This window comes from Amblyomma maculatum, chromosome 6 (genome assembly GCF_055883805.1).
Source record: "Amblyomma maculatum isolate TAMU_Amacu chromosome 6, ASM5588380v1, whole genome shotgun sequence".
Classification (NCBI taxonomy): Eukaryota; Metazoa; Arthropoda; class Arachnida; order Ixodida; family Ixodidae; genus Amblyomma; species Amblyomma maculatum.
In genome coordinates this window covers 172901611-172917627 of record NC_139349.1, presented here as the reverse complement: position 1 = coordinate 172917627, position 16017 = coordinate 172901611, and the positions used below count along the sequence as shown (strand labels likewise).

The 16017-nt window shown below is 45.4% G+C and overlaps 1 protein-coding gene across 1 annotated transcript in view; it reads left to right on the top strand.

The window, feature by feature from the left end:
• Positions 1 to 65: 65 nt before the first annotated feature.
• Positions 66 to 16017, top strand: part of Orc2 (origin recognition complex subunit 2) — a 78720-nt gene continuing 62768 nt past the window's right edge. Inside the window, exons 1-7 of the mRNA XM_084607672.1 lie at positions 66 to 379; positions 1234 to 1320; positions 1452 to 1526; positions 1593 to 1709; positions 1785 to 1876; positions 8474 to 8682; positions 11530 to 11662. Coding sequence (XP_084463798.1) covers positions 259 to 379; positions 1234 to 1320; positions 1452 to 1526; positions 1593 to 1709; positions 1785 to 1876; positions 8474 to 8682; positions 11530 to 11662 — 834 coding nt within the window. The 5' untranslated portion in view covers positions 66 to 258. The remainder of the gene's footprint in view (positions 380 to 1233; positions 1321 to 1451; positions 1527 to 1592; positions 1710 to 1784; positions 1877 to 8473; positions 8683 to 11529; positions 11663 to 16017) is intronic.

Below are 16017 nucleotides of genomic sequence, written 5' to 3'. Positions count from 1 at the left end.
GGCTTTCTGAATACTTTTAAAGTTCCACTAAACTAAACTGCACTCAATTCCTGGTGTCAGCGACCATAGAGTTATGATTATAGTGCCTAGAATATTCTAGGCACTATAGTTATAATATAGAGTTAACTCTATGTCAGCGACACAACGGAATGCCTTGGCAGCCTTTGCGAGTACAATTACAATGGTGCGCGACATCAATTCGCGCTCAACGCAAACAAGGAAGGAGCACGAGTCGGCGGCGCAGGCATTGACGAAGGCATGCTAAGTTCAGCGACTCCTGTTAATGCTGGAGGAGCTATCAAAGTTCGCTTTGTCGGTGACGATGATGTCATTGAGCACATATACGACCTTTCAGATGCGAGCAAGAAAAAGAAAAACGGTAAATTTCCACGAGATACCGCGTGATTCCTTAGCGATGCTCAGTGCTCTGTACAATGTGCTTGCGCATAAATAATTGTACTAAACAATGCTTTTGTCGCCAATACCTTTCGGGCAGTTCTCTCCTTTTCATGGTTTGGCGTTAACGCAGACACGCGCATCGACTTGCTTTAATAGCGTAGAACTTTTCTGGTTAGGTGGGGTAGAAAAGTTGTTGCGCGCATGCCAACTGTCTGTATCAGGGGGAAATTCTCCCGTTATATTTTGTGTCGACTCCGATTCTCCGTGCATAATTAAATACCAGACTCATCGGGCTTTTTCCAGTGGTCGGCTACAGTTCTCTTTAATTTTTTACGACCATTGTTGGCTGCTTCTTGAGTACTCCACAGCGCCGAGAAGGCACTACCTTCCACTAGCGCGCGCCAGCAGTGCTCTGTTAAAGAACCCATGCAGCTCGCGGACGCAACGAACAAAATTTTGCGCGAAGTCTTACCAAAAGTTCAGCTGAAGTTTGTAGAGTTCCGCATGTCAAGCGCGGCTGCAAATCTCGGGTTGACACAACCCTCACGTCGTTACCCTTCCTTTTAGTCTTCTTTCCTTTTTTGAACGACGACCATGAAAATACAAAAATTTAGCTAACATGGCAAAATGTCACTTGGTTTTTGTAACCAATCAGAGGTGAGTACCGGGAGAATTTCAGCAAATAATTTTTTCCAGCAGGATAGCCACTTCAAAATTGCTTTGTCCTAATAAATGACCCGCTTCCAAACGATGGGTAGGTGTAGCAGCGGCTGTGGTGTTTTTATACGTTCTCCATTGTTAGTAGTCGGTGTTGTGCTTGCATTGTCATTGCAGTTAAAGGAGCTGCACCAGAGTCATCTTTGGTCGAAAATCTGCCACCTGTTGTTAGTGTGGAACAAGACGAGACGCCTGTCCCCGTTGGTAGGTTGCTGGACCACCTATGACAACGTTATCTGGCCTCATCATTAACACTAACCCCTCATGTAAAACCCCGTACTCCTGGGGCCTTTGAGGTATTGGAAATAAATAAATAAATTTATGCATTGTTTAAGGTCTCCGTGCCAACAGTGATACACTAACCGGACGTGAAGTCTTTAACCTGACGTGTATACCTAAGGCTAAGCATGGTGAGTACAGCCATTTTGTAAGTAAATTCTCTTGTGTTTAAATTTATGTCAGTTTTATGTACCTAGTGGTCAAGGCGGCTTCAAAGACGCCCATCAGAGAACAAAGAAAAAGTTCATCTAGCACTCCTCGTCAGCCTGCTGCCACAAAATCACCTTACACGCTTCGAAAGAAGATCAAGCAAAGTGAGTTGGCACAAATCAAGTGCATGCAGCTGCCATACTAACTAAAGAATTGCTTAACCTTCTATGCCTGTGAAGAATTATCAAAGATGAAAGAGGAGAAAGATACATCTTCTGGAGAGTCAGACAGCGAGAAGTCGTCTGAAGATGATGCGGATGTGTCTGGCGATGTAAGTTGCTGCCTAATTTTTCTTATAGAGCTAATGCTGATCAGAACAATGTTACTGCTTGTGTGCAGTTACTTTCTTGCCGCAGGCAAAAAAAGTCATACTGCATATATAAAGATGCCTTTGCATTGGTTGTGTCTGGAAAGCTTGTCATTTTAGTTGTGTTGCATCGAAAACTGCTGAATTCAGGAATGTGCCATAGCTGGCTAGACATCTGGAAGGCAGGATCATTCACTAGTTCAGTCACCAGGTTGAGCACTATTAAGACACAAAGACTATGTAGTGCGACCAACTTGAGCGTTCCTTATTCAGGGGGTCAATAAGCTTTGGCCACAGATAAAAGGGTGGAAAAGCTTTTACTCTTTCTAATGAGAAAAGGGTAAAAAAAAGCAATTATCCCTGGAAGTGTTGGAGGGCAGGCAGAAGAAATTCATCATCATCATTTAATACATGTATATCCTTAAAGGCCTCGGGTGGGGTATTACATAAGGTGGGCGGGAAGGTAACACATTAATATAACAAATGTTGATAAACAGAGGCACAAAATGTCAAAATGCTCAAATACAAACACTTCAACTAATGGAGGCATTTCAATGAAAAGGAGGAAGCAATCACTTATAATGCGAGATGACATGTCGGACTTTTTTTTAAATCTAGTAGGATCATGTTTAGTTACAATATGTTCAGGAAGCTGGCTCCATTCTTGAATTGCGGCTGGTAGAAAAAGATTTGTTACTCATGATGGTGAGCTGTTTAAGATTACAGTAACTCTTTTGAGCTGAGGTTTAGGAAAGTACCTAAAAACTTGGACACAAATATTTGCACATTCCAGACAGAATGTTAACTTGATTCTATTTATTGGTAGCCATCAAGGCTTTGCATTTTTATACCTGCCATCAGTTGCATCATTTAAAGAGAATTATGTTTTTTAGGGAAGATTTTCTAGGGCAGGAATGGGTCAAATGAGAATTTAAGATATTTTAAAGAAAACATTTTTTTTTTCGTTTCCTCTTGTACGTTTGTGTGAATGTGTGCCTGTGTGCGTCACACTTAAGGAGGGAGGAATGCCAGGGGGCACTCGAAACGAAAGGCATTGAAGTGGCGCTCGGAGCGAAAGACGTTGAAGTGAATCGGCTCCGCGCTCGCGGGACGTACCTAGAACTCGGACCGTGGAATTTCACCTGCACCGGCTCCATTAAGCCAGCCCCAGTCACCAACATCAAATCTGGGGGAGGTGCGGGAACTAGCAAGAGATGATTAAAAAGCAGTTCTAAAGTTGCCTTCTGTGCTGTTTTGTGTCTGCACTTTGTTCTATTCTATGGAGTTCTTAGAAAAGGCGGGTTCAAATGCTAGTGCTTCATACTGTGTCACCAAAAACAGTATAAGCTGTCAACTGGCCCCTACCAGTTCACTGCCAGGAATTATGGCCTCATTAGTATGAAGCCGTAATCAAATACATCTCCAGAATGAAGCAGCAGGCACCCCTTAAAGGGCGTCTTGCTGTCAACTGTTTGTCATGATGTGGTTAATCCCATAGCATTACATTCTGTGTGGCTGACATGACAACCAATCAGTGCCATTGGCTGGAGTGCTTGCTGCTTTTTTCCTGAGCTGTATCCAACTACAGTGTCGAGAAATCTCAATGGTTAACACTTTCTGTACCGATAAAGACAGACATCTTGGAAAAAAAAAGTTGGCTGTGGTTTAGCTCTGGTTAACCCTAGTTGAATTGTGAAAGCAACGTCTGCATGGCTATGGTTGTGGTTGTAGCTCGTGGTTAAGCGTTTGATTTAGCTCTATTGTATAGACAAGACAAACCGTTCAGGTAACAACTAGGCTTTTATCTACATCGGCACCTACCTTGTTGTCCGCCGCCTCAGTGACGTAACGCACAAAGTTGCACCAGCCTCACTAGCCCGCTCATCTCACAACAGCAGGCTCAGCGACGTGCGCGTTGTGAGAACAAAGCCGTACTACGAGCGAACCCCCAACTGACGTTCAGACTGCATGCAGTCGATTATGGGATGTCAGACCCATGGTATAACTCTTGTACGCTTTTAGAGCGCAGCTCTTTGGCGCCCGTTCCTGGGTTTCGTGTTGGCGTCGTAACCAGCTCCGCCCCCCTCTCAGCCCCCCCAGCTCAGCCCCCCTCTTCCTGCGTGGTGTCGACCGCGCGTTATCTGATCGCTGTGCGCGCTCCCCTGTTCGCCGCTCCCCCTCTCCTCCCTTCTTCCCACGTGGCAGCGAAGGTGCTCTCCGGTTGCCGAAATGCCAGCTCGCTATCAACGGATCACAATGCGTGCGTGCATCCCAAGCCGAAATGCAGAGTTACGTTTTTTTCACTCGCTAGCGGCGGCATCAGTCATTCGCTATCTCTTCGTCACGCAATGTTCCTATGGGCCCATGCGCTGCCTCCCGCAACCTCCTGATAACTTAATTGCTCTCTTCATTTCTCCGACCAAAAAGCTTCTTTCATGTCAGCCAAAGACTGTTAGTGGAGTGTTTCTTGAAGGAATATGTGTGAAAAATTAAAAAAAGTTGTCTGTAAATTTACATACGTGTCTTGCTCGAAATCTTTGCCTCAATCTATCGAAAATGTGAAACAGCTGATGAGCTGCGCTCAAATTTCGCATTAGGAAGTACGTAATCGTCAGCAATTTTTCTTTCCGCTCTTCTATGTGACAGGTAACACTACATCGGGGTGATGTTCCAGAGGGGCAGGGGCAGTGACACGTGTGTTAGAGGTAGAACAAGAAAGACCACAATCGGTAGAAGTAGAGGACGTAGAAATGTAGGCCCGTTAATGGTGCCCTCATTCCCTTGTTCAGCTCTCTCGGTGCCCTCGCTCATCTGCTGCAGTGGTTCTTTTGTGTAACAACTGTTATAATATCATAAAGCACGAAATTCATAAAAAATGGAAAACAGAAATGTTGCACATAGTTGATGCCATTGCCAGAAGTTGTATCTAGCTAGATGGCTGCAGCCTGTGACATAGGTTAAAATAACCAAAATACCTGGGAGAACACCTTGGAAGACTTGTATGCACCCGCGTTTAAAATGTGCATCATCTCCAATGCACTTGATGGCAAAGAAGATTGTGCATTGTACAAGGAGGATAGTGACAAGGTGGTCAGCTATGATGACTACGAGTGAATGGGAGCAGATTCGTGCAAATAAATGTCATTTGCATGCTGCCTCTGCTGTTCAAGGAAAGTTTTCTTTTTAGGGAAGGGGGTGGGGCTTTCAATTTTTGAGTGTAGGCTTAGAATGGTGGACAATCTCAGTTCAGTTTAGTCGTTCAGTTGTGTCCGACTCTTCGTGACCTTATGGACCATGTCACGCCACGCTTTCCGGTCTCTCACTATCTTCCTAACATCACATAACTTCATCTGCAGTGCCTCGAGGTTGCCATCTAACCATCGCGTTCGCTGCCTACCCCTTCTCCGGCCACCCTCAACCTTTCCCAACATCAAATCTTTCTCCAGCGACTCCTCTCTTCTCATCAGATGACCAAAGTAGCTGAGCTTTAACTTTAGAATTTGACCCTCCAATGAGCAGTCAGGGTTTATGGTCGACAATATCGACTGATTTGATCTTCTGGCAGTCCAAGGAACTCTCAAGAGTCTCCGCCAGCACCACAGTTCAAACCCATCAATTCTTCAGCGGTCAGCCTTCTTCACAGTCCAACTCTCGCATCCATTCATCACAACTGGAAAGACCATAGCACGAGTTATACGGATCTTGGTTGGCAGTCTAATGTCTGCTCTTAACTAGGCGGTCAATGCTAGCCATGGCTCTTTCCCAGAAGCAGGCGTCTCCTAATTTCATGGCTGCAGTCACCTTCCGGGGTAATCTTGGAGTCCAAGAAGCGAAAATCTGTCACGGCTTCCACTTCTTGTCCCTTGATGCTCCAGGACTGGATAGGGCAAGATGTCATGATCTTTGTCTTTTTAATGTTCAGTTTAAGCCCTAACTTCTCACTCTCTTCTTGTACGCGCATCAGAAGTCTCTTGAGTTCTACTTCACTTTCTGCATTAAAGTGGTATCATCTGCATATCTAAGGTTGTTGATACGTTTTCCAGAAATCTTCACTCCAGCTGAAGACTCATCCAGACCGGCCTTCCTCATGATGCACTCTGCATATAGGTTAAATAGGCAGGGCGACGGTATGCAGCCTTGCCTTACTCCTTTCTCAATCAGAAACCAATCAGTAAGACCATGCCCAGTTCTGACTGTGGCCTCTTGCCCTTCAATCAGGTTCCTGAGGAGACAGATGAGGTGAATTGGAACTCTCATTTCTTGGAGAGCTTGCCACAATCTGCTGTGATCTACGCAGTCAAACGCTTTCGCATAATCAATAAAGCAGAGTGGATTGGTTTTTGGACTCTCTTGCTTTTTCCATGATCCAGCGAAGGTTGGCAATTTGGTCTCTAGTTCCTCTGCCGTTGCGAAACCCAGCTTGCACGTCCGGAAGCTCCCGATCTGCATACTGCTGCAGCCTACCTTGGAGGATTTTCAACATCACCTTGCTAGCATGCGAAATAAGTGCGATCGTGCAGTAGTTGGAACAATCTTTGGCACTGCTTTTCTTTGGAATGGGGATGTAAACTGACCTTCAATCCTGTGGCCACTGCAGGGTTGTCCAAAACTTCTGACATAATGTATGCAGAATGTTAACAGCATCATGGTTGAGGTTTTGAAGCAACTCAGCTGGAATACGATCAATTCCGCTAGCTTTTTTCTTAGCAAGGCTGGCTAAGGCCCATTCAACTTCACTCTTCAGGATGCCCGGCTCGAGATCAGTAATCACAACCGTCTTATGTTGGGTTTGCACATCCGGGTCCTTCTTGTACAGTTCTTCTGTGTATTCCTGCCACCTCTTCTTTATCTCTGAGGCTTCAGTAAGGTCCTTGCCTCGTTTGTCCTTTATCACGCCCAGCTTAGCACAGAAGCTTCCTTTCTTATCTTTGATTGTCTTATACAGAGCTCTTGTGTTCCTTAATTGGCTGTTGTCCTCAACTGCTTGGCACTGTATGTTCAGGAAGGCATTCTTATCTCTCCTTGCTATTTTCTGAAAATCCGCATTGAGAACCTTGTATCTTTCTCTTTCCCCCATAACTTTTGCCATCCTCCTTTCCTCAGCTATTTGCAAAGCCTCTTCAGATAACCAGTTTGCTTTCTTGCATTTCTTTTGCTTTGGAACTACCTTGGTAGCAACTTCTTGTATTATATCACGAACATCAGTCCACATCTCTTTGGGCTCTCTGTCTTCCAGATCTAATTCTTGAAATCGATTCCTCACTTCCACAGCATATTCTAATGGAATTTGATCCAGATCATACCTGAAAGTCCTCCTAGTTTTCTGCGTTTTCCTCAATCGAAGCTTAATTTTGGCAACAAGAAGCTGGTGATCGGTGCCACAATCGGCCCCAGACCTTGTTTTTACTGCCTGTATAGCGCTTCTTCATCTCTGCCGGCAAAGAATGTAATCAATCTGATTAGACCGTCCGGTGAAGTCCATGGGTACAGGTGCCTCTCGTGCTGTTGAAAATGAGTATTTGCTATGGTCAGGTTGTTTTCTTGACAAAACTCTACTAGCCTCTGCCCAGCTTCATTTTGCTCTCCAAGACCGAACTTGCCTATAATTCCGGATATTTCTTCACTCCCGACATCAGCATTCCAGTCTCCTATGAGAAAAATGACATCTGATGATGGGGTGCGGTCTAAAAGGCGTTGTAGGTCCGCATAAAATCTCTCAACGTCAGCTTCTTCAGCAGCAGTGGTCGGTGCGTAGACTTGCATAACTGTTATGTTGAAAGGCTGACCTTGGATCCGAAGTGAAATCATTCGGTCGTTTTTGGGGTTGTACCCTAGCACTGCTTTGCCCATTCTTCTGTTTACTATGAGAGCGACCCCATTCCTTCTCTTGGATTCGTGCCCACAAAAAAAGACATAATGGTCGCCGGAGTTAAATTCTCCCATTCCGGTCCACTTGAGCTCGCTGATACCCAAGATATCAATATTCAATCTGTCCATTTCTCGCTTGACGACATCCAGTTTACCTTGCGTCATAGATCTTACATTCCATGTTGCTATGTGATATATCTCCTTGCAACATCGGACTTTCCGGTCGCTTCCCGACACATCCACAACTGAGCGTCCTTTTGGCTTTAGCCCAGCCGCTTCATTCGTCCTGGAGCTACTAGGAATCGCCCTTTGTTCATCCCCAGTAACATGTGGGACGCCTTCCAACCTGGGGGGCTCAGCTTCCGGCGCCATATCATTAATGGTATTGTGACTGGCCATAGGGTTTTCTTGGCAGGAAATACTGGAGTGGGTTGCCATTACCTTCTCCAGTGAATCACATTTTGTCTCTCTGCCGTGATCTGTCTATCTTGGGTGGCCCTACACAGCAGAGCTCACGAGTTCATCGAGTTTCGCAAGCCTCTCCGCCACGACAAGGCAGTGATCCATGAAGGGGACTATCTAGATTCGAGTAAATACGGAATCATAGTGCCTTCCACTCTGTCACAACAAGAGGTAGGCATGGGAATGCAAAGATTGCTTCTTTCAGGCTGTTTTATCCTTCATTCCTTGCAGACTTGCTTGGGTAAATACAGCAGTTATTTTACAAGCAGCACACGGTCCAAGACTTCCAACCACACACTGACCAAGCTTGGTCGGCCTGTGATGGCTCCGGACGAGATCAGCAGCACCTTGGAGGCTGTCGCTGACCCCCACGCGAAGCATCGTGAGAGGCTGCTGGTGCACTACCGCACATGCTTTTCACACTGGCTGGCATTGCTGAGGTAAGAATCTTCTTTATTGTTTTATGTACACTAGTGATAAGACCCTCATTCCATTTGGCTGATGTTTGTTTGTTTGTTTGCTTGTCCGGCCTTCCTCACAAGCGTGCCTCTGGCAGGTGGTAGTCAGCAGGTTGACATGGCCAGGCATCGGTAGCTCAGTGGTTTGTGTGCCTTCACAAGACTACATGTCACACCTGATTTGGCAGGAGCTGCCAGCTTCGCCAGCACTGTTGAGATGGGAATCCATGGATGAAAAAAACTAGAAAGAGGCATCACTTGACATTTTTGAAGCCTAGTCATAATAAATAAAATGCAAAGCATCATGAGAAATTGGCCCATCGAGTGACACAGCAGTGGCATCTGTTAGCTGAGTTCTGCTTTCACTCACCGCTTATCGTCACGCCTGCAATAGAAATTTGAGATGCACCTTACTTGCAGCTTATTGAAACATGAGGCCACTTCAGTTCACATTTGGCCGGAGCCACCAGACATTAATAGGGTGGATTGTTGAGCTAGTTCGTTGTGCGTCATAAGAAGCAGCAGCAGCAGAGAAATCAACAGCACAAACGAATCACGGACAAGGGCAGCGCTGCTCTGTCGACTGAAATATTACTCAAAATCTGCGCATCCTCTTTGTTCACTTCGTCTGCCTACAGCTGTGCGTAGGAAGTCCGCTTCCTTCTTTGATACGAACACAGTCGGCATGCTGACACACTGCTCACAAGAAACCTTGATGGCCTCAGCTTTTAAGATCTCTAAAGGCAGCTTATCTTTGTTTTGTTTGTTTGCTGTTGTTTTTTGCTTTTTCGTTACCTGCACATCATGAAGGTATGTTTTGTTGTTTGCATATCTCGCATTCTTTGCAGTGTATCTTAAGGTTGGGGCCAGATTTTTTTTCATTTCATTTATTCCACCTTAAGGGCCCAAAGGCATTACATAAGGGGAGGCAGGTTACAGATTTTAACGTTTCATGAACGTTATATATATTAAAAAAGATGAAGCCAAATACAATGCAAACTAATACAAGTACAAGAAAAACAGAACAAGCAGGGGAAAACAAAGGGAAAATATAAAAGGCTCAAAATAAGGCAGAGTATAGTTTGTTCAGCTGGAATGGCATATTAGCTTATATGACTTTTCAGTTTATCGCGAAACTGTGTTCTATCTGTGCAGGTGACTATGTTTTCGGGCAGGGAATTTTATAGAACTATTGCGGGGGGGAAGAACAAGCTATTCATTTCTAGGGCGCGGGTAGAAAGGCGTGTTAAAGACTGGCAGTGGTTTAGACGGGAAGATCTTTGTGGAGGTGGTGTTAGAAGCTCGTGTCTGGACCGTGAGTAATAATAAAACGTATGAAGAAGGCACGAACGAGATATGAGGCAGCGTGATGCGAGGGACGATAGCTCAAGGTCTTTCTTTAATGAAGTGATGCTGCATCGTTTTGAATATGTCGAGGTGATGAACCGTGCAGCACGGTTTTGAATGGCTTCAATGCTAGCGGTGTGGTAAGCTTGTGACGGATTCCAGATAGCGGATGCATATTCAAGTTTTGGTCTGATGAAAGTTAAATAAGCCAGTTTTTTAATTTCTGGTGATGGATCACTTAGATTACGTTGCATGTAGCCTAGAGTGCGCGAAGCCTCGGAGCAGATAGTTTCGATATGCTTTGTCCAAGATAGCGATGGTGTCATGTGCAGACCAAGATATTTGTATGATGTTGCGTGGGTAACAGGGAAAGAATTCAGGTAGCATGTAGAATTAGCCGGGCTCTGGAGGTGGGAAAATGTCATGACCTTGCATTTGTCGGTATTTAAAGGCATGAGCCAGGTGTCGCACCAAAGTGTGATAACATTCAGGTCATGTTGGAGCGCGCATGTGTCATCTTGGTTGATTATAGTGTGGTATACGACGCTGTCATCAGCAAATAATCTCAGTTCAGATTTGATTTTAGAAGGCAGGTCATTGATGTATTATTAGTAACAATAAAGGAGACAGGCTGGCACCCTGAGGAACACCTGATCTTACGCTAGAGAGAGAAGAGTTATAATTGTTAGCACATGTAAACTGTACGTGCCCTTTTAAGAAGTGCTCAACCCACGATAAAAATTTTTGTGATATTCCGATGCTGGATAGTCCTTTAACAACGCTGCCCTCTCTCTCCCAGTGCTTCTTGTGCAATGAATTTTGAGAATTTGGCCCGCATAGTTGCCAGGCTTGATACTGCTGTGCTGTGCTCTGTTGTGCTATTATTGACACAACTTCCCTGAGGCCTGTGTAATGCTTCCCTCAGAATAGGAGAATCCAACAGAGAATACCTTGAATGCATTGCAGAATTTTCTCTGTCGGTGTGTTTCTTTGGTGCTGGTGTCTCCTCTACTGCTACTCTTATTGCCGTTAGACAGCCGCTGCCCCGCAGCACGTGCATGCAGAGAATCATGCTGTTTTGAAGCCTTGCAACTATGCGGGCCAAATTCTCAAAATTCATTGCACAAGAAGGCCCTCGGAGAGAGAGGGCAGTGTTGTTAGAGGATGGCTTGCGGAGACTGAGCATGTGGTGGTACACTCCCTCCTAATTTTTTTCCCTACATAAGGGTTTCGAACCCACTGGGACCCTACAATCTCGAGCCAAGTACACTGCTCCTAGGCCACGTAGATGCATTCGTATGGCTTGGTTAAGGCAGGGCTTCATGTTTATGACAAATGGTCTTTCAAGTTGTGGTAGGTTTTAATTGTATGTTAATTAGTATGGGGAACTCAAAACTGAAACCAAAGTCCTGGCTGTCCCAGTTTGCATTTGGCCTAACTACATTAATCATTTCTTTTTGTCTTCTGTGCATTTCTTTCAAGGGAAGGATTCAGCCTCCTGCTCCATGGGCCTGGATCAAAGATGAAGCTCCTGCAGAAGTTCAAGGACGAAAAGCTCGCTGACTTTGCAAGCGTTACGGTCAATGGCTTCAACCCTGCATTATCCTACACGGAGGTAATATTGCACAATTGGATCATGCTTCATCTATCAAATTCTTATGGAATGTGGTATTATAGGGAAAAATGAATTCCACCACCATCTTTCTATGCAGCCTGTAGAAAAAGTGCATGTATGCATTCGACTTTTCATACTTTTTATTATGACTGTTTGGTGAAATTTTTGCCGTTTTATAAGTGCAGTTTTCACTTTTTTTTTTGTTTTCAGTAAACGTTTCAGTTCAAGGCAGTGATCCCCTTCATGGATCACTGCCTTGTCGTGGCGGAGGGGCTTGCGAAACTCGATGAAGTCGTGAGCTCTGCTGTGTAGGGCCACCCAAGATAGACAGGTCACGGCAGAGAGTTCTGAAAAAATGTGATTCACTGGAGAAGGTAATGGCAACCCACTCCAGTATTTCCTGCCAAGAAAACCCTATGGCCAGTCACAATACCATTAATGATATGGCGCCGGAAGATGAGCCCCCCAGGTTGGAAGGCGTCCCACATGTTACTGGGGATGAACAAAGGGCGATTCCTAGTAGCTCCAGGACGAATGAAGCGGCTGGGCTAAAGCCAAAAGGATGCTCAGTTGTGGATGTGTCGGGAAGCGACCGGAAAGTCCGATGTTGCAAGGAGATATATCACATAGCAACATGGAATGTAAGATCTATGACGCAAGGTAAACTGGATGTCGTCAAGCGAGAAATGGACAGATTGAACATTGATATCTTGGGTATCAGCGAGCTCAAGTGGACCGGAATGGGAGAATTTAACTCCGGCGACCATTATGTCTTTTTTTGTGGGCACGAATCCAAGAGAAGGAATGGGGTCGCTCTCATAGTAAACAGAAGAATGGGCAAAGCAGTGCTAGGGTACAACCCCAAAAACGACCGAATGATTTCACTTCGGATCCAAGGTCAGCCTTTCAACATAACAGTTATGCAAGTCTACGCACCGACCACTGCTGCTGAAGAAGCTGACGTTGAGAGATTTTATGCGGAGCTACAACGCCTTTTAGACCGCACCCCATCATCAGACGTCGTTTTTCTCATAGGAGACTGGAATGCTAAGGTCGGGAGTGAAGAAATATCCGGAATTATAGGCAAGTTCGGTCTTGGCGAGCCAAATGAAGCTGGGCAGAGGCTAGTAGAGTTTTGTCAAGAAAACAACCTGACCATAGCGAATACTCATTTTCAACAGCCCAAGGGACGCCTGTACACATGGACTTCACCGGACGGTCTGTACAGGAATCAGATCGATTATATTCTTTGCCGGCAGAGATGGAGAAGCGCTATACAAGCAGTAAAAACAAGGCCTGGGGCCGATTGTGGCACCGATCATCAGCTTCTTGTTGCCAAAATTAAGCTTCGATTGAGGAAAACGCAAAAAACTAGGAGGACTTTCAGGTATGATCTGGATCAAATTCCATTAGAATATGCTGTGGAAGTGAGGAATCGATTTCAAGAATTAGATCTGGAAGACAGAGAGCCCGAAGAGATGTGGACTGATGTTCGTGATATAATACAAGAAGTTGCTACTAAGGTAGTTCCAAAGCAAAAGAAATGCAAGAAAGCAAACTGGTTATCTGAAGAGGCTTTGCAAATAGCTGAGGAAAGGAGGATGGCAAAAGTTATGGGGGAAAGAGAAAGATACAAGGTTCTCAATGCGGATTTTCAGAAAATAGCAAGGAGAGATAAGAATGCCTTCCTGAACATACAGTGCCAAGCAGTTGAGGACAACAGCCAATTAAGGAACACGGGAGCTCTGTATAAGACAATCAAAGATATCAAAGGAAGCATCTGTGCTAAGCTGGGCGTGATAAAGGACAAACAAGGCAAGGACCTCACTGAAGCCTCAGATATAAAGAAGCGGTGGCAGGAATACACAGAAGAACTGTACAAGAAGGACCCGAATGTGCAAACCCAACATAAGACGGTTGTGATTACTGATCTCGAGCCGGGCATCCTGAAGAGTGAAGTTGAATGGGCCTTAGCCAGCCTTGCTAAGAACAAAGCTAGCGGAATTGATGGCATTCCAGCTGAGTTGCTTCAAAACCTCAACCATGACGCTGTTAGCATTCTGCATACATTATGTCAGAAGATTTGGACAAGCCTGCAGTGGCCACAGGATTGGAGGAGGTCAGTTTATATCCCCATTCCAAAGAAAGGCAGTGCCAAAGATTGTTCCAACCACCGCACGATCGCGCTTATTTCGCATGCTAGCAAGGTGATGTTGAAAATCCTCCAAGGTAGGCTTCAGCAGTATGTGGATCGGGAGCTTCCGGACGTGCAAGCTGGGTTTCGCAAGGGCAGAGGAACTAGAGACCAAATTGCTAACCTTCGCTGGATCATGGAGAAAGCAAGAGAGTTCCAGAAACCCATCTACTTCTGCTTTATTGTTTATGCGAAAGCGTTTGACTGCGTAGATCACAGCAGATTGTGGCAAGCTCTCCAAGAGATGGGAGTTCCAATTCACCTCATCTGTCTCCTCAGGAACCTGTATGAAGGGCAAGAGGCCACAGTCAGAACTGGGCATGGTCTTACTGATTGGTTTCCGATCGAGAAAGGAGTGAGGCAAGGCTGCATACTGTCGCCCTGCCTATTTAACCTATATGCAGAGTGCATCATGAGGAAGGCCGGTCTGGACGAGTCTTCAGCTGGAGTGAAGATTGCTGGAAAACGTATCAACAACCTTAGATATGCGGATGATACCACTTCAATGGCAGAAAGTGAAGTGGAACTCAAGAGACTTCTGATCCGCGTACAAGAAGAGAGTGAGAAGTTCGGGCTTAAACTGAACATTAAAAAGACAAAGATCATGGCGTCCTGCCCTATCAAGTCCTGGAGCATCAATGGACAAGAAGTGGAAGCTGTGACAGATTTTCTGTTCTTGGGCTCCAAGATTACCTCGGAAGGAGACTGCAGCCATGAAATTAGGAGACGCCTGCTTCTGGGAAAGAGAGCAATGGTTAGCCTTGACCGCCTAGTAAAGAGCAGAGACATTAGTTTGCCAACCAAGATCCGTATAACTCGTGCTATGGTCTTTCCAGTTGTGATGTATGGATGCGAGAGTTGGACTGTGAAAAAGGCTGACCGCCGAAGAATTGACGCGTTTGAATTGTGGTGCTGGCGAAGACTCTTGAGAGTTCCTTGGACTGCCAGAAGATCAAATCAGTCGATATTGTCGACCATAAACCCTGACTGCTCATTGGAGGGTCAAATTTTAAAGTTAAAGCTCAGCTACTTTGGTCATCTGATCAGAAGAGAGGAGTCGCTGGAGAAAGATTTGATGTTGGGAAAGGTTGAGGGTCGCCGGAGAAGGGGTAGGCAGCGAACGCGTTGGTTAGATGACATCCTCGAGGCACTGCAGATGAAGTTATGTGATGTTAGGAAGATAGTGAGAGACCGGAAAGCGTGGCGTGACATGGTCCATAGGGTCACGAAGAGTCGGACACGACTGAACGACTAAACTGAAACTGAAACGTTTGTGCTTGACAAAATTACTAGTTTTATTTTTTTGATTAAACGTGTGGTATTCTTGTGCAGCGATTAGTACTGTGGAGCTTATGTAGGCTTGTTTGTTACCATGGGAATTTGATGTACCTTAATTGAATCGCATGCAGCCATATTTAGAGCACTGCTCTTGTTATTGGTGTGAGAAAAAATTCTAAGGACGATTACAATACTTCTAATGCAAAATTTGTGCGCAGCTTTTTAAGCATTTTTGCGATATATTGAGGCAAACAACTTGAGAAGAACTTGAGAAGAACTACTTGAGGGAAACAATTTGAAAGACAAGCGTGGCTCTTCTTTCTCTTCTGAGAAATTTTCTTTGGTTCTTGGCGCTTGGCTACACTAGCAACAGCACCAGCTGCGATGCGGTTCAGCCGCCAAATTGGTGCATAAGAGCTGCACCCTGACATCACTGGTGCAATATTTGAACGATTGAAGTGTAAAACAAAAGGCTGTGGCTAAAGGTACGTCGGACGGACCGATCAATGGTTTAAAAGGTACATTCGACGTACCTGGTGTTTTTTTCTTCGGGATACGTCAGAAAAGCCGGATGGCTTCAGGAAATATTTTTCAGGGGTACGGCGGACGGACCCGATCGGTGGTGCTACGTCCGACGGACACAATGTGTTTTTCTCCAAGATAAGTCGGAAAACGGACAGATCCGAGATCCCCGGGTGTGTGTAGCAGCAGTCATATGTAGCCTAGAATGGGTGATAGAATAGTCCACGTGATGGCATGATGATAGGTTTACCTGAGTTGGGCCATGGCAGAGTGGCAATACGGCCAAAGTGCAAGCGCATATGTGATCGGTGTCGATGACGGCCAGCCCGTGGCCCGCACGCCCGCTCATTTGGTCCGTTAT